At 48.0% G+C, this 26,655-nt stretch overlaps 1 protein-coding gene across 3 annotated transcripts in view; it reads left to right on the top strand.

Moving 5' to 3' along the window:
* RIOX2 (ribosomal oxygenase 2) overlaps window positions 1–16,653 on the top strand; it is a 905,982-nt gene extending 889,329 nt beyond the window's left edge. For all 3 annotated transcript variants that reach the window (XM_078657815.1, XM_078657817.1, XM_078657816.1), the window contains one exon: window positions 16,410–16,653. In XM_078657815.1, the coding sequence (XP_078513941.1) occupies window positions 16,410–16,568 (159 nt within the window). In that variant the 3' untranslated portion in view covers window positions 16,569–16,653. The remainder of the gene's footprint in view (window positions 1–16,409) is intronic.
* The last annotated feature ends 10,002 nt before the right edge of the window (window positions 16,654–26,655 follow it).

Here is a 26,655-nt window from a genome sequence, read left to right as displayed (position 1 = left end):
TTGTGAATGGCTCCCTTTTTGATCAGGATAACGTGAGGGCCCTTGACTCCCATATTACGGAGGAGGAATGGGTGCTCCATTTTAAATTAATGTTTGAAAGCCCAATGGAGCTCCTTCCACAGGTTAGCCGTGATACGAATGCCCCTGTAGTGAACTTCGAATTGGGTGAGGTGGTGGAAGGCATTGCAGGATTAACCAGCAATAAAGCCCTGGGCCCTGATGGTATTCCCCGAACCTATTTTAAGTCTGACCCTTCATTCTGGGCGCTAATACTAGTGGATGCATTTACTGCAGCCGCAAACAATGGTTGCCCTGAGTCCTGGGCTAACTCTACCATCGTCCCTGTCTTCAAGAAGGGGGATAGGAATAGCACCTATTGCTATAGGCCAATCTCCCTTCTTGATTCAGTGGTCAAGGTTGTGGGCCGCGTACTTTTGGATAGATTGTCTAGCTGGGCGGAGGAGCAAAACATTTTATCGGATGTTCAGTTTTGATTTTGCCCCGGGCGTTCTACTGTGGCTCAATGCCTCAATCTATTGCTGATATTGAGTAAATATACAGTTGCGTGACCAGGTACTGTATACCTTGCCTTCATGGGCCTGTTCTCTGCATTTGATTGTGTACACAGGGTTAAGCTGTGGCAGGCCATGAGGGCAATGGGGGTAGAGAATAGTATAGTTGACTTTTTGGAGGATCTGAACAGGTCATCTAAGGCTAATGTGAGATTCTCCCAGGACCTCAGAGTTACCAGGGACTTGGAAGTAAGGGGTGTACGACAGGGGTATACTGGCCCTTTTTTTATTCAATTTTTATTTAAATGATCTGGACAAAGTATTAAGAACTACGGAGGTATATTTTCCATATATAGGGCGGCGTGGACTTCCCGTCCTACTTTACGCGGACTATGCCATCCTTCTAGCGAGGACGGTATTAGGCCTTCAATCCATACTTGAGGCACTTTTTAACTTTGTCTGATCGGGACCTGGCCATTAACAACTCAAAATATTACATTATGCAAGTGGGGTCCCGATCTAAAAAAAGTTTCCAATTCAGGGTTGGCTCTTCTATTATCCCCCGTACAAACATTTTTTTCTTATCTAGGGGTTCTCCTGGATGATCAGTTACAATGGGGGCCCCAAATGACGAAAAAAAAGGGGGCTTTGGTCAGGGCAAACGCGATCATTTTTAATTTTGCCACCATAATAGAGAGGAACCCAATTGGTGCTATGCTAAAGGTGTATCAGGCTAAAAGCCTGGCATTCGCCAGTTATGGAAGTGAAATTTGGGGTCATATTAAAGTGAATCCTTTACAGGTGGCCGAGAATAATTTTCTGAAGCGCCTGTTGTGTGCCCCACAGAGTCTTTACAACTTGGCGGCCCATGAAGAATTGGGGTGACACTCTGGCCTCGCGCTCTCTTGTATTTTGGTTAAAATGCTGGCTGAACCAGGAGCTAAATCTCACCCATACGATATTGAGAGAGTGCTTGTCACTTGATAAAGTATCCCAAATTCCATGGCTTAAATATATTAAAAGTAGCCTGGAGGTGGTAGGTTGTGTTGAGTTATTTCATAAGCCTGAAACCATTACCAAGAAGGACGAGGAACTAGTCAGAGAAGCCTTTTTAACACTAAAGAAACTGGATAGGGATGACCAGGAACCCAAGAAACCAAGTGTTCGCAGGCTATTTTTATTTTTTTAAAACAGATTTTATTTGTCACAGATCACATATACCGCATAGCTCCGTACCCCGGAGACTGCAGCACACATCAGTGAAATTACAATAAAGCTGGAGACTTTTATATCAACCAATATCCCCTACCCCCCATCCCCGATTGGCACGCACCCTACAATCACTGTTAACATTCCGTGTCATACAGGTATCTCGGATGCCTCATCTGTCGGCGGGTCAAGTTCCAATCCCCTATAGTCCGCCCATCTCTTCCAAATTTTAAAATGTTTGCGGGGGCACCCTCTAGCAAGAAATATTGGTAGCTCAAGTCCCATGCAGGAGTCCATCCCAGACCGCCAGGCAGCCAGTGGCGGAGCCCTTATCGCCTTCCAAGCCTTGGCTATATCTCTCTTCGCCAGCGTGAGGCCTAACAAGAGCAGGTGCCGCTTATACCTGTTGCCTCCAATACATGCAATAGCGCCAGCTTCGGAGAGTACGGGAGCTCCCAGGCCAACACCTCCGACAAACAGGAGAATACCCCCCTCCAAAATCTATGTAACACATGACAGTCCCAGACTGTGTGTAAGAGTGTGCCTTCATGCGTCCCACATCGGAGACATTCAGGGGAGCCTATCATCCCCGCCCTCCACAGTCGCACCCTGGTGAAATATACCCGATGAAGGTATTTAAATTGCACTAATTTCAGGCGTGTGGAAATCGCGGCCCCTCGTGGACTTTCCAGTGCCTCTGCCCAATCTTCTTCCTCAAGGTCTCCCACATCCCCCACCCATGCTGTCCGCAGACGCTGCAAATCAGTCGAACAACGATGTACTAATGTCTGGTATATGCGTGAGATCTTCCGGTCCGGCAACTCACCCATAAACACCTTTGCTTCTATAGGACTAAGCTCAGGAAGAGACTCCAGGCCTACCAAGTGGGGTGACAATGCGTGCCTGAATTGCAGATACTGAAGGAATTGGGACCACGGCATTTCATATTCATCGCGGAGTTCCTGGAAGGATTTAAGTGTCAGACCGGTCATTACGTCACCCAGGGACGAGATCTCTATGGAGTCCCAGCCCTGAAAGCCTCGCAGCGCCCCCAGCTGAGGCAGCCGCCCATTACTCCACAAAGGTGTTTCACGCGTCAAAACATTCCACCACCCCATCCTGCGCAGGGTTGTCCGCCAGACATTAAAGACCACTTGTGTAGCTGAAGGGAGGTCCTCACGCAACTGCGCTGAGCAAAGCAGCATTTGTATAGACCTGCTGCCCATCAAGAAGTGTTCGCAGGTTTTTAATGCTTAAAACAACAGCACTTACGGAGCCCTACCTCCTGAGGTCCCTATCCACACATGAGAAGTTCCTACTAGCTAGGTTCCGGATGAATCTTTTCCACCTCCTTTTGGTTAGACCCAAGGGTTTTTATAGAGGACAAGTGTTAGCATCCTGTGGCTGCGACTGTCAGTCTCCACAGGATTTTCTAAACTTTGTTCTTTTGTAAAAAAAAAAAAAAAAAATCAATTCAACGGAGACATTTCCTGGTTCCTATTTTAAAGAAGTTGAATTTTAGCCAGGTTCGCCCAGCCCTTTTGTATCTCCAGTTATTGAACGAGGATTGTATATTTTTTATTGTGGGCTATTTAAAATATATAATGAAATCAAGGGCTTGTTTGGATGTATAATTTGGGGGTTGATGTATCACTGGGTAGGTAACAGTAAGATGGCCTAGTTTTCCAAAAGGATGCAGGTGGAAAGCAGGCCTATTTTATTATGATGTTTTATGGGATGTCTGATTTTACGAATTAGTAGCTATGTACTTTTATGGATCTTTTTTCCTGAAACTGATAAATGTCCTGGAGCAGGTTTGTTTTTTACATTGTGTTTTAATATGTCTGATTCTACGTATATGTAGTTTTGTAACTTTTATGGTTGACCTCTGTTTAACCAAATCAAGTTTATTTGATTTTGAACAAAATGTGGGTGCAATTCATAAGTTTGCTAATAAACTAGGAAGCTCCGCAATGGGTGTGCTGCTTAACATAAACAAGGCTAGATGTGTCCAAGTGGCCACTTATGGAGCAGGGATATGGGGAATACATGAGCTACTGCAGGTTGCAGAAAATAAATGTGTACGCAATCTTTTATGCTTACCCAGGTCGGTACCAGCATCCAATTTTAATGAAGAACTAGATCTTGAACACATTAGAGATCTCATCTTGTTAACTCCATTAATGCTAAAGATATCCATTTGGTATCACCCTGAAGCGGCATTAACCAAGGCCATAATCAATGACTGCCTGAAGTTAGATACGGCAGGCAAAATTGACTGGTTGAAATATGTTAAAATATAGCTGACAATGATAGGGAGGGAAGAATGCTTTAACCACCCCACGAGTATCACTAGGTCCACGAAAACCCTGGTCAAGAAAGAATGAATGGGTTATACAAAGAGTAAAAGAGAGGAGGTGGAGCTCAGCAAACGTTTAGTTAAAACATGTGGCATGTTAGTAACAACTAGATTTATGGAGCCATGATTGCTCACTATCCCTAGTTCCCATCGTTATTACCTAGTGAGATTACGCCTTGGTCTGTCACATCTATTGGTTGCCTATCCCTCATCTGCCAGATGCAATCAGGACCTTATAATTTGTCCCTGTGACTCGGTCTCTGTTCAATTGCAGCTGAGCCTTTTCTTTTTTTGCGAGCTATATTGTATTAGGAAGAATCTGTTAGTCTCATTGGTGAGGTCACTGAAGATCAAGCAATGTAGACCTGCATTATTATATCTACAGCTATTACAAACAAACATGGTTTGCCACTCTGTGTATAACTACATTTTATTGTCTGTTAGTGTACGGAAGCTGGTGGGTAAATAACTATTTGCCATCTCTATAAAGTTATCTCTTAACTGTTCAGTAAGTCTTGTACATAGCTTTCGGAACCTAATAGATGTATAGGCTTTAAGACTGTATTATATCCAGGGAACAAATGGATTTTTAGTGAATGGGACTATGGTAATGAGTTCCAAGCACAACAAATCTCACCTTATATATAATGCACATTTTTATCATGCACTTATTAAAGTATGTATTGTATCGCCTCATTTTTGTAATGCTATAGGATGGTCTATTGCTCATGACACTGATTGATTCTGCTGCATCTCGGAGAACGGTATGGTATTTGTGAATCTCGGCCTTAGATATGGAATCTCAAGTATATTTTACCTCCTGCATTTCTTTATATCTTAATACATATAGTACTTTTATTATTTCTCCCATGTTTATCTTTTGAAATGACAGCGTATGGCCGCCCCGCTTCTGGTCGTATTTGCGAGTGTTTTATATGTTTTAAGAAATTTTAACATAGATTTTATGGTAAATTTTCTTGACTGGAACATAGGCCAACCACTGACACGTGCGGGTCTCCATTGCCCAGGATTTTTTGTCTTTGATGGATACTTCTACCTGCAGATTCTTCACCTGTGGAACAACTCCAGGAGTCAGACTGGATGTAGAAAACTTCAAAAACATCAAGGACATCAGTAGAGGCCACCAGACTCAGTCGGTGCTGGAAGCGACAACAGGCGACGCCACTGAGGCCATAAAGCACCCATCCAGGTGCATCGACATCAGTTCCCTTTTTTCTGCATCTTCTACGCTCACCCGGAGCTTTATTCTCTTTGAAGATTTCCTCACCAAATTTGAAGATTAAACAGTACCCTGTCTTCTCTCAAAAAGTCTTGGTTTAAACTCTGTAGGGACTGTGAGGGGACAGATGTCCATTACGACCCCCAAGCTATCTGTCTTTGGTGCTTGGGGTCAGATCAAGACTCGAAGACCTGCAACTCGTGCCTCACATGCATCCCTAGGCCCTCAAGGAGCGGAATGCCAAACTCTTCATGGCCCGATCAAAGGTCGAATACTGATCCTGGAAGCTTTCCCGGCACCGCTCCTGCTCTCCATCTTCGCCTTCGACCAAGAAAAAGAGGAAGCATAGAAGCAGGTCTCATCAGATTTACTCACCCACCTACTCACTATGGCACTTCAGATTTTATCAGGGCAAGCTATTTTTAGGGCCTACTAGGCAGTTCTGGTGAGCTGATATAAACAGGTGTTCTGTTCTCCCAGAAAGTGAATGGGCAATAACGATGCCAATCTTGTTTTCATCTTGTCACATTTGCTCTGTGTTCAGATACAGAGGTTAAATGCCAGCTTATGTCTAACAATTTGAAGGCAGAAAAAGAAAATTAAACACAACCTTCAGGATAAAATAAGCAACAAAGTTAGAGGATTTTGTAAAGTTGAACTGTTTGATAGTCGTGCTGTACAAAAAGTATGAAATGAAAGGATGTGTGTTTTTTTTCTAACATACAGCATTTAAATAGCTTATAACTGAACTGTACAGACATTTCCAAATGTATTTTAGTAGTGTTGAAAGCTTTTAAAAAAAATTCTATGTGACAAAAAATACATTTTACTTGGTCATGTGCAAATGATCAACATATTTGCTGAAACCCAATTTCCATAGATAATTGTTTATACAATATATGGTTTTATCAGTAAAATTGCATGTAAGTGGGAACGTTTGTGGCCATTTCAATGGAAAATGGGCTGTTTGTAAATGACCAATACTAATCAGGCTTTAGTAATACATTTATTAAAAGTGAGTTTTGAAACATGAACTGAGAAACATTCCTACGGCTCAATTGTATCACAGTTAGGTTGAGTAGATTATTCTAGTCACTAGATCTGCAGGTCTAGTGATATTTGTATGATTTTGAAGCCTGAGAAGAAAGGAGAAGAATTGTTCCAGATGTAAATCCCTTCGTCACTCATCGTCTCCCAAAGGACCTTCGTCCTCAGAACCAGAGATTCTCAACATGACACCAATGGATCCTCCTCTCAGCCCTGCTCCTCCTATGGATTCAACTATGGGCAAACCTCCATTTTTGGAGCCTTCACCGTCTGCATATTCATCTGTCAAGCCTTCAATACCATCCCCGGCCTTTCCTGCGTTCCCCGCTCCGGGATCGGAGACAGCAGCATTCCTGAATGTGATGTATTCCATCTTTGCCAAGACCTCAGCACCATCCATTGCACCCTTAGTGCAGCATCATCAAAACCAGTGTCTTCGCCAGATCTGACACACTGCTTTGCCGCAGCCAATGCTGGGGACAGCGCTGCTCCCGCTTTGACTACCACCACCACCACTATCACCATCTCCTCTGTCTCTGGCTCTAAACATGGTGCCACAGCCTGAAGTCAAGCGTCAGATTCACTTCTGTAGAGAGGCCCAGAGGTTGCTTGAAGAGGAAGCGTGTAGAGCATACCTCCATGAAATGACTGGCACATATTCTGACCCTGTGGAGTATTTCCCTGGAGGTGACTCAGAGGAGGACCCCCTGGGATTTCAAGGCCTGTCATCGGCTAGTGGCTTAGGCAACTCATCTGAGCGGCCTTTTCACTTCCCCAGAGGTCATGTCTCTGCAGAAATGCTGGACTTATAGTTGGAAACGATGGAGATGAAGAACAACGTCCTCATTCAGGATCTTCTGCTCTCATTGACTTCTCCAAAACCCCTTGTCCCCTTCAATGCTGCTTAATTGGAACCTATCATGGTGGCATGGGAGAAGACGTTTTTTGCTCTTGCAGACAATTGGCTGGTTGCCCCCCATTATTGCTCTGCTCTTGGCAATCCCACCTTCCTCTTCATATACCCTTTGCCAGAGAGTTTAATCATCTAGGTGTCCTGTTAGTCTACCCATTCGGGAGGTGCCTTCCCTGCAGCACCCTCCAAAACCGTCAAAATGTTTGAAAGTCTGGGGAAAGAAGGCCTATTCTACAGGTAGTGTGTTCTTGAAGTCCCTTAATACCAACTGTCTACTCTCCCGCTACAACCGCAGCTTGTGGTACAAGGTCCAAATGATTCTCCCACATGTTCCCTCCCTCATGAAATAACATTTTTCTCCTGACATATCAAATCAGGGCTGGATACCGCAGACTCTGCTGACAGAGTCTTGGGTACTTTTATGATGCTGTAACGCGATACGTGGCTCAGGACACCCAATTATTTCCCCAATGCCGATGTTAATCTGAGTGAATTTACCTTCAAAGGCGTCCGCTTGTTTGGATCGTTTTAAGTCCTGTAAAGCCGTGGCCATGCCTTTGGGCCTTCAGCTTCTGACTCCAACCAAGGACTTTCTGTTATTTCTCAGCTTCGTAGAGGCTCCTCCGGTACTTCAGAAGCAGTAGAACCTTCACATCCAACAGTATAGAGGCCGTCTAAAGGTAAAGGCACCTTTCAACCCTCCTCCTTTTCCTCCTCCCCAAGAAAGCAGGCCAATGTTCTGCCAAGACCATGCAGAGCCTGTTTCCCACTTTTTTCCAGCCTGGAAGGCCATTACTTCGGACTAGTGGTCCTTCAATATGTAAAAAAGGGCTACACCCTTCCCTTCATTCAGTTTCTGTCCCTACAACCCTCCCACCCCCATTCCTCTCTGCTGCCCAACCATTTTGTCATTCCATAGCAGGAGATAGCAACTCTCCTCCTCAAAAGAGCTGTGGAGTTAGTGACTGAGACAGAAAAGGGCCAGGGTTCGTACACACATTACTACCTAGTGCCCAGGAAGGGTGGCAGTTTGCATTCTATTCTGAATTTCTGGATCTTATTCCTCAAAACGAAAAGTTCAAGACGCTGACCCTAGCTCAAGTTCAACTGGCTTCGGAGCTTGGAGACTGGATGGTGTCCCTGGATCTGCAGGATGCGTACTTCCACATCCATGTCCTGTGATCTCCTCTGAAGTACTTGCGGTTTCTAGTGGGTTCTATGTATTACCAATTTGCAGTTATACCCTTTGGGTTGACATCAGCACCTCAAGTCTTCATGAAGGTGATGGCAGTAATTGTAGCCCATCCCATTTTCCCATACCTGTACATCTGGCTCCTCAAAGCCAGCAAATCGTACAAGGTGTTGCATTGACAGAATCTCTGCTGTTCTACCGGGGCTTTTCAATCAACATGCCCAAACCTCAACTCTGCTCCTCCCAACAACTCCAGTTCCCAAGTTCCGCACTGAACATCACCCTTCTCTGTGCCTTACCTGAGCCTCAGATAATTAAGTACATTCAGGATATGGTGCCATCTTTCCAGCATGTTGCAAGAGTCTCAGGGCCCGATTCACAGAACTAACTTAAGACAAAATCCTAAACTTACTACCATTTTGGTATTCACAGAAGGCACTTACTCATTTTGGTATTCACAGAAGGCACTTACTCATTTCGGTATTCACAAAAGTTAGGACTCCTAACTTTAGGACTCCTAAATGCCTTCTGTGAATACCGAAAGTCTTAAAATTAGGATTTTTCTCAATTTAGTAGTAGTAAAGTTAGGACTCCTAACTTTACTACTACTAATCTGAGAAAAATCCTAATTTTAAGACTTTCGAAATTCACAGAAGGCATTTATGAGTCCTAAAGTTAGGAGTCCTAACTTTACTACTACTAAATTGAGAAAGATCCTAACTTTAAGACTTTCGGTATTCACCGAAGGCATTTAGGAGTCCTAAAGTTAGGACTCCTAACTTCTGTGAATACCGAAATGAGTAAGTGCCTTCTGTGAATACCAAAATGGTAGTAAGTTTAGGATTTTGTCTTAAGTTAGTTCTGTGAATCAGGCCCACCGTCAGTGCTGAGAGTCAATCAATCAATCAATCAATCATAGCATTTATATAGCGCGCTACTCACCCGGAGGGTCTCAAGGCGCTTGGGGAGGGGGGGTCCACTACTGCTCGAACTGCCAGGTCTTGAGCTGCTTCCTGAAGGCGAGGTGGTCTTGGGTCAGGCGGAGGTGAGTCGGGAGGGAGTTCCACGTCTTGGCGGCGAGGTAGGAGAAGGATCTTCCTCCTGTGGTGGCTCTTCGGATGCGGGGGACGGCGGCGAGGGCGTGGTTGGTTGATCGAAGCTGGCGTGTGGGAGTGTAGAAGTTGAGGCGGCTGTTGAGGTATCTTAGTCCTTGGTTGTGTAGGGCTTTGTGTGCGTGGGTGAGGAGTCGGAACGTGATTCTCTTGTTGACCGGGAGCCAGTGCAGGTCTCTCAGGTGTCCGGAGATGTGGTTGTGTCGGGGGATGTCCAGGATGAGTCTTGCAGAGGCATTCTGGATTCGCTGGAGTCTCTTCTGGAGTCTGGCAGTGGTTCCGGCGTAGAGGGAGTTGCCGTAGTCCAGTCAGCTGGTGACGAGGGCCTGGGTGACCGTCTTCCTGGTCTCGGTGGGGATCCACCGGAAGATCTTACGTAGCATGCGCAGGATGTTGAAGCATGACGAGGAGATGGCGTTGACTTGTCTGGTCATGGAGAGGGAGGAGTCCAGGATGAAGCCCAGGTTGCGTGCGTGGTCTGTTGGTTTGGGTGCGCTGCCCAGGGCGGGGGGCCACCAGGAGTCGTCCCAGGCGGAGGGCGAAGATCCCAGGATGAGGACTTCCGTCTTGTCTGAGTTCAGTTTCAGGCGGCTGTTCTTCATCCACTCGGCTACGTCTTTCATCCCTTCGTGTAGGCTGGCTCTGGCGGTGGCGAGGTCGTTGGTGAGGGAGAGGATCAGCTGGGTGTCATCGGCGTAAGAGATGATGTTGAGGTTGTGCTGGCGTGCGATGGCCGCGAGGGGGCTCATGTAGACATTGAAGAGGGTGGGGCTGAGCGAGGAGCCTTGAGGAACGCCGCAGATGACTTAGGTGTCTTCTGATCTGAAGGGGGGGAGGCGGACTCTCTGAGTCCTTCCGGTGAGGAAGGAGATGATCCAGTCTAGTGCCTTCTCTTCGATTCCGACGTTGCTGAGGCGCTGCTCTAGGGTGCGGTGGCAGACAGTGTCGAAAGCCACGGAAAGGTCCAGGAGGATAAGGGCCGCTGTTTCCCCGTTGTCGAGCAGGGCTCGGATGTCGTCGGTGGCTGCGATGAGGGCGGTCTCGGTGCTGTGGTTGGCCCGGAAGCCGGACTGCAAGTGGTCGAGGGATCCATTTGTCTCGAGGAAGGCGGCCAGCTTCTTGTTGACGGTCTTCTCGATGACTTTGGCTGGAAACGGGAGGAGCGAGATGGGGCGGTAGTTTTTGAGATCGGTGGGGTCCGCTGATGGTTTTTTCAGTAGAGCGCTGAGTTCGGCATGCTTCCAGCTCTCCGGGAAGGTCGCTGTGTCGAAGGAGGTGTTGATGACGTCCCGCAGGTGGGTTGCGATGACGGAGTCGGCCTTGTTGAAGACGTGGTGAGGGCAGGGGTCGGTTGGAGAACCGGAGTGGATGGAGTTCATCGTGCGTAGGGTTTCCTCGGTGTTGATCGGGGTTCAGGCGCGGAGGGTGGTGGTGGGGGGTGCAGGTGCTGTCGTGGGGTGCGTCGGCTCTGTGCTGAAGCTGTTGTGTATGTCCGTGATCTTGCTGTGGAAGTAGGAGGGGAGGGAGTTGCAGAGGTCTTGTGATGGGGTGATGTCGTTGTTTCCGGCGCTGGGGTTGGAGAGCTCTTTGACGATGTTGAAGAGTTCCTTGCTGTTGTGGGCGTTGTTGTCCAGTCGTTCCTTGAATGCGGTTTTCTTGGTGGTGTGGATCAGTTGGTGGTGTTTTCGAGTGGCGAGCTTGAGGGTGGTCATGTTGTCTGGGGTTGGGTCTCTGAGCCAGGCTCTCTCGAGGGCACGGCAGTTTCTCTTGGAGCTCTTGAGTTCGTCGGTGAACTATGGTGCTTTCTTGCTGCCGGGTCTGCTGGGCGGGGTCCTCAGTGGGGCGAGGACGTCTGCGCAGTTGCTGATCCACTTTGTGAGGTTGTTGGCGGCCTGGCTGGGGTTCGCTGAGCTTGCAGGGGGGTCCTGGCTCAGGGAGGCGGCGAGCTGGTCGGCTGTGATCTTGTTCCATCTTCTGCGTGCAACCTGTTGCTGGTGGTGGTGTATCGTGTTCTTTTTGTAGCTGAAGTGGACGCAGCTGTGGTCCGTCCAGTGGAGTCCGGTGGCGTGGCTGAAGGAGATGTCTTTGCTGGAGGAGAAGACGGGGTCGAGGGTGTGTCCGGCGTAGTGGGTGGGGGTGGTCACCAGCTGCTTGAGACCGAGGGTGGCGAGGTTGTCCAGCAGGGTGGTGGTGTTGCGGTCGTTGTTGTTCTCCAGGTGGAAGTTGAGGTCCCCGAGGAGGATGTAGTCAGCGGAGGGGAGAGCGTGCGGGCTGATGAAGTCAGCGATGTCTTCGTTGAATTGTGTGCGTGGTCCCGGGGGTCTGTAGATGAGGGTGCCTTTGAGGGTGGTCTTGGGGTTGGTGTGGATCTGGAAGTGCAGGTGTTCGGCGGCTGTGAGGGTGTCGTCGGAGTTGCTCGTGATGCGGATGGTGTTCCTGTGGATGATGGCGATGCCTCCTCCGGTCTGGTTGCCGCCGTCCCTCCGGATGATCTTGTAACCGTCTGGGATGGCGATGGCGATGTTGGGTGCTGAGGAGGCGTTCATCCAGGTTTCCGTGATGAAGGCGACGTCTGGTGATGTTGTGTCGAGGAGGTTCCACAGCTCGACGGCGTGTCTGTGGACGGAGCGGGTGTTGATCAGGATGCACTTCAGGTGGTTGCTGTTGGTTCTCGGCTTGGTGGGTGTGGGTGCGGTGCAGGTCCGGAAGCAGGAGAACTTGCAGGAGTGGCAGCTGAAGGGTCCGTGGGTGCGCCTCGGGGCGGCTTGGTAGCAGCCAGGGATCCCGCCGGTGTTGAGTGCGAAGAGTTCGGTGGCGTTGTAGGTCAGTCGGGTCGTCTTCCGTCGGTGGGGGCCAGGGGTCCTGGCACTGGGCGCGGTCCAGGCGAGGACGGGCTTACCTTTGGCGCGCCTTCGGCGCACAATCGGCGCGCCCGCTGTGCGTACGCACGGTCGCCATTTATGGCGAAGTGGGAGGGAGGGAGGAGCAACTGGGAGGCGGGCGCGGGGAGGGTACAGAAGGAAAAGGGGGCGTGGCCGCAAGCAGGCGGCGGGAAGCGGGGAGCGGGGCGGGGCGGGGGCACAGGGGGAGAGAGGGAAACGGCACAGAGCAACAGTATGGGAGACAATATGGGAACAGGCACTCTAACAATAATATGGGGGACAGTACAGAATGATGCACAGAACGAGAAAAAAACAGACAGACAAATACAATCACGTTATTACGGCGGAGGGCGGGGTTGTCGGGGCGGGCTCAGCGAGGCTGAGATCAGCAGCGGGGAGGAACGCACACGCTACAGCTGGTGGCCGTGCGGCGCGGGGGTGTCTTGAGGGCAGGTCACACTCACCTGCGCCGCACGGTCGCCATTTATGGCCAAGTGGGAGGGAGGGAGGAGCAGCTGGGAGGCGGGCGCGGGGAGGGTACAGAAGGAAAAGGGGGCGTGGCCGCACGCAGGCGGCGGGGAGCGGGGCGGGGGCACAGGGGGAGAGAGGGAAACGGCACAGAGCAACAGTATGGGAGACAGTATGGGAAGAGGCACTCTAACAACAATATGGGGGACAGTACAGAATGATGCACAGAACGAGAAAAAAACAGACAGAGACAAATACAATCACGTTATTACGGCGGAGGGCGAGGTTGTCGGGGCGGGCTCAGCGAGGCTGCGATCAGCAGCGGGGAGGAACGCACACGCTACAGCTGGTGGCCGTGCGGCGCGGGGGTGTCCTGAGGGCAGGTCACACTCACCTGCGCCGCACGGTCGCCATTTATGGCCAAGTGGGAGGGAGGGAGGAGCAGCTGGGAGGCGGGCGCGGGGAGGGTACAGAAGGAAAAGGGGGCGTGGCCGCACGCAGGCAGCGGGGAGCGGGGCGGGGGGCACAGGGGGAGAGAGGGAAACGGCACAGAGCAACAGTATGGGAGACAATATGGGAACAGGCACTCTAACAACAATATGGGGGACAGTACAGAATGATGCAAAGAACGAGAAAAAAACAGACAGAGACAAATACAATCACGTTATTATGGCGGAGGGCGGGGTTGTCGTGGCGGGCTCAGCGAGGCTGAGATCAGCAGCGGGGAGGAACGCACACGCTACAGCTGGTGGCCGTGCGGCGCGGGGGTGTCCTGCAGTCTTCCTGCATTCTCTAGTCACGCACTCACTTTGACACACGAGGGCCCTGCAGTGGTGTCTCTGCAGGCAGTGGCTCCAAAACAGGGGAAATCTGTCGGACTGCATCGTCCTCTCCCCCAGCCAGAAGTGGCTTGATGGAGGATCGAGGCAAACCTGACTCACAGGATTGCCTAAACGCCCAATCCGGCCATGAATACGGTAGTGATAGATGCCTCCACCATGTTTAGCTGCCTTGTCTCCTTTCCTTTGTCTGCCGGATCAAAGTATCAATGAATTCATCTACCCTTAGAAGTGGATAGCCATCAGTTCTAGTGACTAAATTGAGGCCGTGGTAGTCAACACAGAGCCTCATCTCTCTCTTACCTTCCTGGGTGTGGGGTTTTGACACATAGACTACAAGACTAGCCCAATGTATATCTGAAGGCTCAATGACCTCACCCCCAAAATCCAGCATCTTTTGGAACTCTGTCCGGATGTAATTTCTGCAAAAAGAACAATTGAAGGGCAGAATGCAGAACAATGTCATACATTTACCCCAGTACAGAGATCTGGGTCTAAATCCATTGTTTTTTGCTCACCATGCCATTCCAGTTTGAACCCAGCCATTTGCAAATCATCTTGACCCTGCACCCAATGGGAACAGTCCAGCCCGAACTGCCAAGCCAGGTCCTCCCTGCACTGGAAACAAGCATCCTTGGACCGGTTTCGGGGTTTCAGCCCTCATCAGCCCGGATGGCTTGACACCAGTGGCATGGAGAGCACGGGACCCACGTTCGGGCAAACCCGCCCCACTCGGGGTGACGGATGCAAAAAGAACAATTGATGGACAGAATGCAGAACAATGTCATACATTCACCCTAGTACAGAGATAGATCTGGGCCTAAATCCATCGTGTTTTGCTTGCCATTCCAGTTTGAACCCAGCCATATACAAATCAGTCTTAACTCTGCCAAGCCAGGTCCTCCCTGAACTGGAAACAAGCATCCTAGGACCGGTTTCAGGGTTTCACCCCTCATCAGCCAGGATAGCTTGACTCCAGTGGCATGTAGAGCACGGGAACCACGTCTGGGCATACCCGTCCCACTCGGGGTGACAAATGCAAAAAGACCAATTGATGGACTGAATGCAGAACAATGCCATACATTAACCCCAGTACAGAGATCTGGGCCTAAATCCATCTTTTTTAGCTCACCATGACACTGGATTCAAGCTAGCCTGGCTGATGAGGGCTGTTAGCCTAAAACCGGTCCCAGGATGCTTGTTTCTGGTCCAGGTAAGACATTGCTTGGCAGTTCGGGCTGGACTGTTCCCATGAGGCACAGGGTCAAAGCTGATTTGCATATAGGTGTGTCTGAACTGGGGTGGCGAGGTGAGCTAAAGAATGATGATGGGTTCAATCCAGATCTGTGACTGGGGGTGAGTGGCGCTCCGTCCATCATCTCCTTGTATTCGCTTTGTTCGCCATGAGTTGGCAGGGTATGCCGGACATGGGTCGCTTGCTCACTTTGTCACTGGCCTGGCTGCTGAGGACTGTTAGACCGAAACCGGCCCCTGGATGCTTGTTTCCGGTCCAGGAAAGACATGGCTTGGCAGTTCGGGCTGGACTTTTCCCATGACGCACAGGGACAAGACTGATATGCATATAGCTGTGTCTGAGCTGGAGTTGCGAAGTGAGATAAAGAACGATGATGGATTCAACCCAGATCTGTAACTGGGGGTGAGTGTCTGAAAAGTTTCAGCGCTCCATCAAACATCTCATTGTGTTTGCCCTGATGCAATCTCTGACATGGTAAGGCTGTCTGTAAATTTTACTTTTTAAATTGTTTCCTGTGTCCACTTCATGGCTACACCAGGTTGTCTGACTGGGTATCAAAGAAAAAAGACCAGGAAACTGACTGAGAACTTGTCTGCAATCAGCTTGCAGTTTGTTAGTGAGTCTGTCTCCCAAGACTACTCCTTCAACTGATCCATCAACAAGGTTGTGTGAGAGGGGATCAGTGAGAGGGTCACTCTCATCCTCCTGTCCCTCATCAGTAGTTCATCTCAGCCCTGTCAACAAAAAGTTCCCGGCAGTTCACATGAAGTACCCTGTGGGGACTTCTTGGAGTACCTAGGTCAACCTAGTAGGTGACCTCACCTTTTATCTCAAATATGGTGTAGGGTCCACTTCACACAGAGTGTGTCGATTCGACAGGGTTCAGTGAACCCCAAAGCCGATGTGTACTTTACCTAGGCATCTACTCCGAGGGCCCACATTTCACCTGTGCAGGTCGCCAGGGCATGCAGTCACAAGCACATCCCGCCGGCCGCTCGGCGGTAATTCCGACCCAACACTCCCAGAGACGGATAGCAGATCTGACACCCTCTTGTACTGGCAGATGATAGCCACTACCTGCGGATGATTCACAATAAAAGGTCTTGGCCCGGAATCTCTCCGCTTATGCGTCCACCGTCTTAGGCGGTTGGCCCAGTGTTGATGTTATTGTTGTGTGTATTTTAACTATTTTTTTAATGAGTATTTTTAAATGTCCGCTACTGAGGTGTTTTAGTCAAATCTATATTGATTGCTGATTGTTTAATTCTGCTTTCAAATGTTTATATTTATTAGTGCTACTTAATGGAAATTACAGATACTCTTACAATTATTTTCCCATCTTTTAACATAAATAAGTTTGTTCTTTCTATTTTATTTCCAGATGAATGGACTCCGATTTCCAGTTTCTTACATGGATGCATTGAAACAAATTTTGAGCAATGAAGTTGTGTCGGTTAAGGACCTGAAACTTAATACAGACTCTGATAAAGAAAACCTAGTGTTATCCCTGTGGACTGAGTGTCTAATTAGAGTGATCTAACATTTTTGGACTGATTTCCATGGATGTGAAAAGAGCCTTTAAATCTTAACGAATAACATTCTAAATAAACTGTTTATCAAACTAATTCATCGTCCTTTGCATTATTTATAAGTATGCACCAAATCCATATTTCTTTCACCTATATTGGCAGCACAAGCTTTGATCACAACCACTGCTACTAAAAAACAAGCATTGACAAAGCCAATTGGTCTCGCCTTTGAGGACTCATTTTTTGCCAATGCTTTTACGCAATGTTGTACAGAATAGGCAAACATCATTTGTTACCAGTGTTGTGCAGCATTGGCCAAAAGAAAACAAAAAATAAACCGCATCATGGCATGGCCAAAACATATTTTCATAAGCACACACTCTATTGTGATGAGATATGCAAAGATGTATGCACACTCGTATTACATGACACTGGCACATCTTTTTTTGCCAATCCAGTATGAATCAGTAAACAACAAAAATTACATTGGAGTAGTGCTAAAGGGATTTATTTTTAATGAGAACATCCAGCTGAAATAGTAAATAGTAAATACAATTAACAGAAAATTACATAACAAAGCATGTTGAAGGAACAATAAGGAAACATTCTGTGTGAACAAAATAGCTGAATGCCAGAAATGCCTCGAACAGAGCGCTCAAGTGGGAAATAAAATGTAAGCAAATAAATTGCGAAAATCCCAAAATCTAAATTTTTAATTTTAAACCAGGAAGCCAGATAGCTTCTCATGGAAACCTAAAACTAGCCACAAATTTAAAAGCAGTACTCGTTCTGTTATGTCTAGAGAAAGTGCAGAAATGCACATACAGAATCAATACATTTAGGAATTCATGGTACAAGCGTCAGATAAAATGCCACGAAGTGTGTTTGCTGACCCATGTGACTAAAAGAAAACATATATTAAAAATATTAAACAGGAAAAAATGTGGCAGTGTTGGGATTGCATCGAGTAAAGTGCCGCACTCTTCATCAAAGCACTCCTACCTGCGCCATCCTGGTGGCTGTGAGTACATTTTTGGTGCCCATTGTAATAGAGCCATAGCTATAAAAGAAATGTCTGATAAACAAATGAATTCACCTTCATGTCACCGTCATAATAACTTCACCGTCCTCTAACCTATACTGAAACACAGACATATTAATTCAATGGCACGCTTAATAAAAAGCTACCAAGGGATGGAAGTTTGTGATTACAACACGTCAGAGAAACAACCCTATGACCCAGGGAGGCTCTGTGTTGCGTCCAGGAGAAGGAATGATGAAGCAAGAAGTGAAGTTGAGAAGAAGCAGGAAGTGAAGTCGGGACACCGTGGCCAATTAAGAGGCAACACAGTAGAGTGACAATTAAGTGAACAAATAGTAAGCAGTGGGTGGGCTGCAAGCTCCTCATCCTATTGAGGAGGTGTGCAGTATTGTTGTCGTTGGGGTAATCGATGTGGAAGTTTAGGTCGCAGAGGAAGATGTAGTCCTTGAAGTCCAAGGCTAGGGGTGCAATGAAGTCTGTGATGGTGTTGCAGAAGCAGGTGCTCAGGTGGGTCAGTATGCGAGGGTGATGGTTGCCTTGTCATGCATGTGGAGCTTGAAGTGCTCCTTGGGGTAGGTGGTGGTGTCGGTGGTGGTGGTGGTGCACTGTATAGTCTCCTTATGGTGATGGCTGTTTCTTCTCCCGACTTGTTGGTGCAGTCCTGGTGATTAATTTTATATCTGTTCGGGAAGAACTGTGGCACTGTCTTGAGCGGATGTGGGGTTGAGCCAGGTCTCGGTGAGGAAGACGATGTCAGGTGCGTGGGCAGCGATGAGGTCCCATAATTCAGTGGAATGCTTGCATAGTGAGGGTATGTTGATAAGGGCGCATGCAAGTTGGTGTTTTTGTTCAGGTGTTGTCTGTGGGACTGGTCGCTGGGCTGGTGTGTGTGCTGTGGCAGGTGAAGTGCCAGTGGGTGCAGCTGAAAGTTCCTACTGTGTAGCATGGGTCGGTGCGGTGGCAGTTTTTGGTACGGCATCCGGGTTGTTGAGCTCGGTGATGGTGTATTTTCGGGGTGCGGGAGGACCAGGGGTCATGGTGCTGGGCAGGGTCCAGGCGTGGACAGCCGCAGACAGGATTGCCTTTGGCGTGCCAGCGGTGCATCTGCTGCACAGTGTCTCTGTGACCTGCATTAAGTAGGTCCTGGGGTGGGCAGGACTTCTATAGGCAGGAAGAACAGTGAGTGGGAAAACCCAGGCGGGAAAACCCAGACAGCAGGGGTGTCACTGGATCAGTCCGGGACAAGCAGGAACTGGCGGGCACAGGTAAATGATAGGCTAGGTATCCAGGTGCCTACTTTGGGCCAGATTCACAAACTGCAGTTTGTAGTACTACAAAACATACTACAATGTGCTATTCTCAAACTGGACTTTGTAATAACTTACACTTTTGAGTAAGTCTACTACTTTTCGGTACTCACAAACTGCACTTTTGTAGTAACTTACACTTTTGTAGGAACTTACACTTTTGTAGGAACGTACTGTTGCAAATGGCCTTTCTGCAGGGTCACTCCTAAACTTTCTCTTCCTCCTCCCATTTTTGTTTACTGGTTTTAGGACTCTTTTTGTTTCTCCTATATAGAGGCACCAATGCAATACATGTTGTGACACGAACTGACTGTGTCCCCCTGTGCCATACCGTATTGGTTAGACGCTTTAAACGTGAGATTCTTGAAATAAGAAAACTATTCTTTTAATGAAAAGGTGAGAATTCACATTTTCGTTTAGTTAGTCTAGTGTCGACCAAAAGGGAAATCAGTTTTTCCAATCACATTCTCATTGACATCTTCTACCTTTTATTAATTAGGTGCATATATTATTGATGTAAGGGCTGTCGTGGTCCTCTCAAGAATCCTGCAGTGTACCATAAAAAGTGTAGCCATATCCAGTGAAGGCTTACAGATATATCCTATTTCTGTTTTTTAGTAAGTCAATTCCTTCATCTACCATATATCTGTTCCTTATCTGTTCCTTTTTCTAACCTTGGGGACTATCTAGCTGACATAAATGGACATAGGAACTTAAGTAGAATGTCATGTATAACTGTCTTTTGAAATTTATGTGATGTTTTAGGCTGACATAAATGGACATAGAAATTTTAATATAATGCCTCATCAATTATGGTGAATTGTTTAAAGTGTCTATTTTATAATATTGGCGTACAATGCTTTATAAGCTATGGAAACTGTTCATATTTCTAGTGTTGGATCGATCATGTTTTTCCAAATTCACATATGTCGCTACTATCCGTGTCTTTTTCGTATATGAATTTGCGCTTGTATCATTAGGGTCTAATAGCTATTATATGGAGGACATATTTTCCTTTTTAGAATATTGTAAATGCACGAATTGTTTTTTTAAATATAATTAACTAGGTGTTGTTATAATTGTATATTTTTCTGTTATATTGCAGAAATCTTTGTGGCTCCTGAAGAAGGCGTTGTCCTTAACGCCGAAACGCGCGTCGAAAAATAATAATCTGCCACATTTTTTGCTTTTAATTATTAATTGTTGTTCTTTTCCTTTGAATGTTGGTGATTGTATCATCATTTTAACTTTTCTTCTAATTGTGTATATTATTGTGTTGTATTAATTACAGCTTTTTATTATATGTATACAAAAATATGTTTGGTAAATAAATAATATATGAATGTACGTGCATTTACTTAGTTTTTTGTCCTCCCTTGCATTAGTTCCCGTATTTTTGATTGCCTAGGAAGTTTTGCACATTTATTTAGGACTCTGCTAACCAGACTCTGTTAACTGCTAACCAGCGCATGTGCTCTTTGCTTTAAACATAATAACATTGGCTTATCCACAATTGGCATATTTAAGTTACTTAAGTCCCTTGTAAAGTGCACAACCTGTGCAAGGGCCTGTAAATTAAATGCTACGAGCGGGCCTGTAGCAGTGATTGTGCCACCTACTTAAGTTGCTCAGTCTGTACCACATGCGGCGGAGGTGGAGGACGACTGGGAGGGGTCTGAGGACCCTCTTGCTCATCAGTGTGACTCTGAGCAGGACTGGGTGGACTACTTGGAGGATGTCGGCGACCTCGACGTCTCTTCTGACCCGGGGGTTGCCTCCCCCCCACCTACCATGGATGAGGGCGCCTCTTACATGATGGTGCTCCGTCGGGCGCAGCTGAGGTCCTCAACCTTGATCTCCCTACGGTGGCCCTCAAAACTAATCTTCTCACTGAGGTGCTCCAGACGGCGTCCACTTCGTCGGAGCCCCTGCTGCCATTTAATGACGCCCTCACTGATTGTTGGGCACTTGGTCACGGCCGGCCACAGGGGCCCCGGTGGATAAGAACGTCGCCAGGCATCATCGCCCAGTGCCGGGTGACCCTGCTTTTCTGACCACTCACCCTACGCCCGAGAGTCTGGTCATCCAAGCTTCGACGCTCCCGAGTGCCTTTCCCACGACTCCACCAGATAAGGACTCTAAGAAGCTGAATTAGTTTGGCAAGCAATTTTTCTCTTAGACCAGCTTGGAGCTACGGTCGGTGAAAACCTCATGCCTCTTGGGCCGCTATTCCCACGTGGTGTGGGATACGGTTGCACAGGTATTGCCTCAGTGTCCTGAAGAGGTCCAAGCTGTGCTGTCCCAGGCTATTGCCGAGGGTAAGGATGCCGCTAAGGCCAGCATTCGGTGAGGGCTTTACACCGCTGACTCATAAGGGAGAGCAATCTCCACAACAGTGGCCCTGCGTCTCAATGCCTGGCTCCGGTCCACTGGGTTTTCGGAGGATGTCCAGAGTTCCCTCATGGAAATGCGTTTTGACGGTACTTGCCTGTTTGGCGATAAGGCAGACAGTGCGCTGGAGCCTTTCAAAGACTCTCGGGCTACAGCCAAGTCCTTGGGTCTCTCCACCACATGTCCGTCCACCTTTTGTTCCTTTCTCGGCAACGAAAAGGGTGCCCCTCCACGTTCATTCAGCCAGAAGCCTGCGCAGACTCAACCCCAGGTGGCCGTGGGCGTGGTGGCTGCCGTGGCTGCACAGGGGGCCAGCGTGCGGGTCAGTCCTTCTCCAGTCCCGCAGCATCTGCCTCAAAGCCTTCCTAGTCCGAGCTTTGGGGTGCACCACACGCTGGTGGGCGGCAGGATTCAACATCACCTCCCCCACTGGTGTTCTGTCACTTTGGACAGGTGGGTGCTGCAAATTGTCTGAAGGGGTTACTCCGTCCCCTGCAGAGTCCCCCCCCCAGCCATGCCACCTCAGTACCACCGCATGTCGGAGGATCATTTTGCGCTTCTCCAGCAGGAAGTTACAGCCCTCCTAGCCAAGGGGGCTATTGAGCACGTTCCTGGGCCAGAAGTAGGACGTCGTTTTTATTCCCACTACTTTCTGGTCCCCAAGAAGGACAAAGGGGGTCTGCGTCCCATCTTGGACCTCCGGAACGTCAATCACTAAGAAGTACAGGCAGTGGGTGACCATCAATGGCCATAAAGTAGAGGCTCTAAGGGACACAGGAGCCAGTGTAACTGCTGTCAGCTCCTGGTTGGTTTCCAAGAGCAGGTTGTCCCTCATGCATTCTACCCTGTAGTTATAGCAGACAACTCAGAGAGCCAATGTGAGTTGGCTCAGGTTCCCTTTGAGTGGGGGGGGGGTCTCAGGAACTCTTCAGGTGGCTGTGAGGCCCGCCATGCCTGTAGACTGTCTGTTGGGCAATGATTTGGAGAACTCCCCATGGGCACGGGAAGCCGGCCCCCTTGGTTCTCATGGCACAGGAGGGAGCAGACCCCGAGGGGATGCCCTGGAGCCTACAGTGGAACAGAGTGCCAACCTGGGGGACCTACCTGAGCTGACCCATTGGCAGCAGGACGGAGGGCCCACCAGGGAGGAGTTTTGTAACCAGCAAAGAGTGTGCCCTTCTCTTGAGGGTATGCGGCAACAGGCTGCAGCCCATGCAACAGGTCTGGTTCACATCTGATTTATTGGCTGCAGCCCATGCAACAGGTCTGGTTCACATCAGATTTATTGGGAGAACGGTCTCCTGTATAGCGAGCCTAAGGCTGCTGAGCTGGGGTCAGCCCGTGTGCTGTGGTGCCCGCATGCTTCAGAGCCTTCCTACTGGGGTTGGCTCATGACATTCCATTGGTAGGACATCTGGGGCAGACTAAGACCTTTGAAAGGCTGGTCACCCACTTTTATTGGCCCCAGATGCGCAAGAGTTCAGACACTCATTGCAGGACATGTGAGACTTGCCAGGCAAGTGGGAAGAGTGGGGGGGAAGATCAAGGCCCCACTCCAGCCCTTTCCAGTTGTTAGTACCCCATTCGAGCGAGTGGGCATTGACATTGTGGGGCCTCTGGATCCCAGGACAGCCATGGGCAACAGGTTTATCCTGGTGGACCATGCCACCCGGTACCCTGAAGCCATCCCACTCAGGACGGTGACGGCCCCCGTGGTGGGGCGTGCACTGATGGGGATTTTCTCCCGCGTGGGGTTCCCCAGAGAGGTGGTGTCTGACAGCTGGACCAATTTCATCTCCCAGTGCATGAAGTATCTGTGGAGGGAGTGTGGGGTAACTTATAAGTTCACCACTCCTTACCACCCCCAAGAAAATGGTCTGGTTGAAAGTTTCAACCGGACCTTGAAGGGCATGATTATGGGCCTAGAGGAGCCCCTGAGGCGTAAGTGGGACGTCCTCCTACCATGCTTGTTGTTTGCCTACCGTGAGGTGCCACAGAAGTCCTTAGGGTTCAGCCCCTTTGAACTGCTCTATGGCCATCCGGTAAGAGGGCCTCTGAGTCTGGTCAAGGAGGGCTGGGAGTAATCTCACAGGAAACCTCCCCAAGACATATTCAACTACATCTTGACCTTCAGGAACCAGACTCTGCGTTTCAGAAAAATTGCTGAGGCAAATCTGGAAGCCAGCCAGGAAGAAATGAAACGCTGGCACGACCAGAACACCTCTCTAGTTGAGTTTCAATCTGGTCAGAAGGTTTGGGTACTGGACCCAGTGGAGCCTGGTGCACTACAAGATAAGTGGACCGGTCCCTTTGAGGTGGTGGTGCGCAAAAGTCCAGTTACCTACTTGGTGGACTTTCAGTCTCCCAGGAACCCCTTGCAGGCCCTGCAAGTGAACTGCCTGAAGCCCCACTTTGCGAGGTCTGAAGTGGGCATGCTTCTTGCCACAGATGATGGAACAGAGGAGGAAAATGAGCCTCTTCCTGACCTTCTGTGTGCAGGAGAGAAGGATGGGTCAGTGGAGGGCGTGGTCCTCTCCACCACACTGACCCCTGAGCAGCAGAGAGATTGTCACCAGCTTTTGGGGCAATTTTCTGATTTGTTTTCCCTGGTGCCTAGGTGTCACTGAGTGGTGCGTCCATGATGTGGACACCGGAGACAGTCCTCCTGTCAAGCACAAGGCTTACCGAGTAACTGACCGGGTCAGGGCCTACATTAAGGAGGAGGTCTCCAACATGTTTGCCCTAGGAGTAATTGAGTCCTCTAGCAGCCCATGGTCCAGCCCCGTGGTCTTGGTACCAAAAGCTGCCGCGCCTGGTGCCACCCCTGAATTCAGATTCTGTGTGGACTACAGAGGTCTCAATTCGGTCTCGAAGACTGACGCGCACCCCATCCCCAAAAATCAATGGTCGACACACAGTCATTACGAATAAAGGTCTTGTCATGATCCCCTGTGGAAGGATCCGTCCAATTACAGGTTTCCAAATTCCTCATACAGAGGATCCAATTTAGACTATTCCCATGATCATGATGTTCAAAATGGTAATTGGCTACCCCTGCTTATCATCAATACCACAAATGTCGTTCAGCCTATGTTTACATAGCTGTGTGTTAAAATCTCCTCCCCACACTAGGTTGACAACTTTCTTCCTCTGGATTTGAGTGAGTTTATTTAACTTGGAGTCTATCGCACCTATCACTGATTGTGGATTACTAAAGTTATTATTGTTACAATTTATCAGAAGCCAGTCCTGATACATTTTGTACTTAAGCAATAAATAATGGGAATTGTGGGCTTGGGGTAATAATTTATTTACCTTAATTGAGATCATATTAGAGATTAGAGTTAAAAGACCTCCTTTAGCTCTTCCTGCTACAGATGGGACTGCATTGGTTTGGTACGAGCGGTAACCGTCTACATAGATATCTTCCCTAGACCACGTCTCCGGAAAGCATAAAATATCCTGATTCTGCCAAAGTGCCAGTCAAAGAAGGTTTTCCAATTTGGTGGCTATGCCTGATAATAAACAACACTCAAACCCTGGGGTTCTAGTAGGAGAGTCAAACAAATACTCTCAATTGCTTACAGGTGCTCATTAAGAGACATAAAAAAATCCTATGTCAAAAATACTGCCCAACGCATTTTCTTCCCAGCAAAGGTAGGTAACACCCAAGGACCAGAGATGGATTCCCATAAATGTCTTGTGAGTGATCTCATAATCTTATCATTTGGTCATCCAAAAGGTTGGGATGGGGTACCTCTAGAACATTGAGATACCTTACACCCCACCTTATAGGCCAGGGAACAAAGCCCACAGTCGCTCGATAGGCCATGCGTGGGATCACTCAATGGGATTCAGTGCAGTGAAACAAAAAGTGAACAAGTGTAAAGTTAAAATTAGAATAGTAGGCATACAGTGAGAAACTTTAATAACTGTATGCTTCTTTCTCATTAAAAACAGGAACAGTGCAAAAGATGCAGTTTAAACAAATAGCTGCATGTGGGCTGACATGTTTCTGCCAAATAAGGGGAAAACAACCTGTTACGGCTTCATCAGGGCCTCTGTTCTAAGGGTTTCTGCCAAATAAGGGGAAAACAACCTGTTACGGCTTCATCAGGGCCTCTGTTCTAAGGAAATTATTGTCACTGCTGGTGCGTGCTACCAAGTGAAACAGCCATCAATAAAGTGATCAACTAAAACCATAAAGGATATGACTTTTTCTATTCCTCCATGTCAAATGGTGTTATTCTCACCTACAATACAGAATAAAGCAGGAAAAAATAAATAAACACAATGGGCAATATTATTTTACAAAATGAAATGAAATGTAAAGATATACCGTATTATTAAGCACAGCAAAGTTTCCTTACTCACCCTTCATGACAGGGGATAGTACCTCACCTCGCCTGGACCAAGCTCAGAATAAGGGAGGCCACGCTCTATGGAGGTAAGTGAAAAGAGGGATTGCTCAACTATGAAAAAGGTGCCAAAATGCCCTTATATACAACATCAGAGTCCTCATAACCTCTTATCTCCAGAGCCTCTCCTTATATTCAGCCCGCTTGTAGGCTCACCCACTCATCAACCAATTCAGACATCCCCACTCTCTATATCGAGTAAAAATACCCAACTATGGGTTGCTAGATTGTTCATCAGTCTATTCTATCTTTTACAGACATAGCATATAGCCATTCCCTACCTCTCCGTCGTTGCCTCGAACTGTGGCTGAGATTGGGGGAGGCAACGAGTAGGAGGGCCAGGAAGGATTTATACAATGTCCTTACATTGCTCCGCCTATCGTGCTAGTTTGTTATAAGTGTATTAGTGCACTGGCAAGTAAAAACGCTCCAAGCATTTGGTCTCTTGCGCTTATTTGACAGGCAGAAAAAGACAAGGAATCAGTTTTACTCACAGGTTCGCGTGTTGATAACACCCTCTCCGGTGTCTTCGTTTCCTCTGAGGCACTCATCGCGTGTAGTTCGAAGGTGCGCGAGAGAACTACAAAAACTCGTGATTTCGCTGGCATTTGTAGTTCTTAGCATATTGATGAACTCAAAAATTAATGTATTTACGAAAAATTCATTAGGGATTGAAAGTACCACCCTGGGACTTAAAATTCCATTATATTGACACCATAGAAATCGCATTTGGACTAGGTGCATAAGTGCCCCTTTGCGAAATCTCGCGAGAGAACTACAAAGTTATGTAGTATCGTTGGGAGTTGTAGTACGAACATGCAATAGAAGAACGGGGTTCGAAACTCCCCTCACCAGTCGCATTGAATCGTAAAGTCAACCATACTTGTTATTTCAACAGGAGAATAACTTATTAGTGGATTCTTAGTGTGTATCATTATTC

The sequence above is a fragment of the Lissotriton helveticus genome, chromosome 8 (assembly GCF_964261635.1).
Source record: "Lissotriton helveticus chromosome 8, aLisHel1.1, whole genome shotgun sequence".
Lineage (NCBI taxonomy): Eukaryota > Metazoa > Chordata > Amphibia > Caudata > Salamandridae > Lissotriton > Lissotriton helveticus.
The sequence above is the reverse complement of the archived record's forward strand: the minus strand, read 5'-3'. Positions and strand labels throughout refer to the sequence as shown.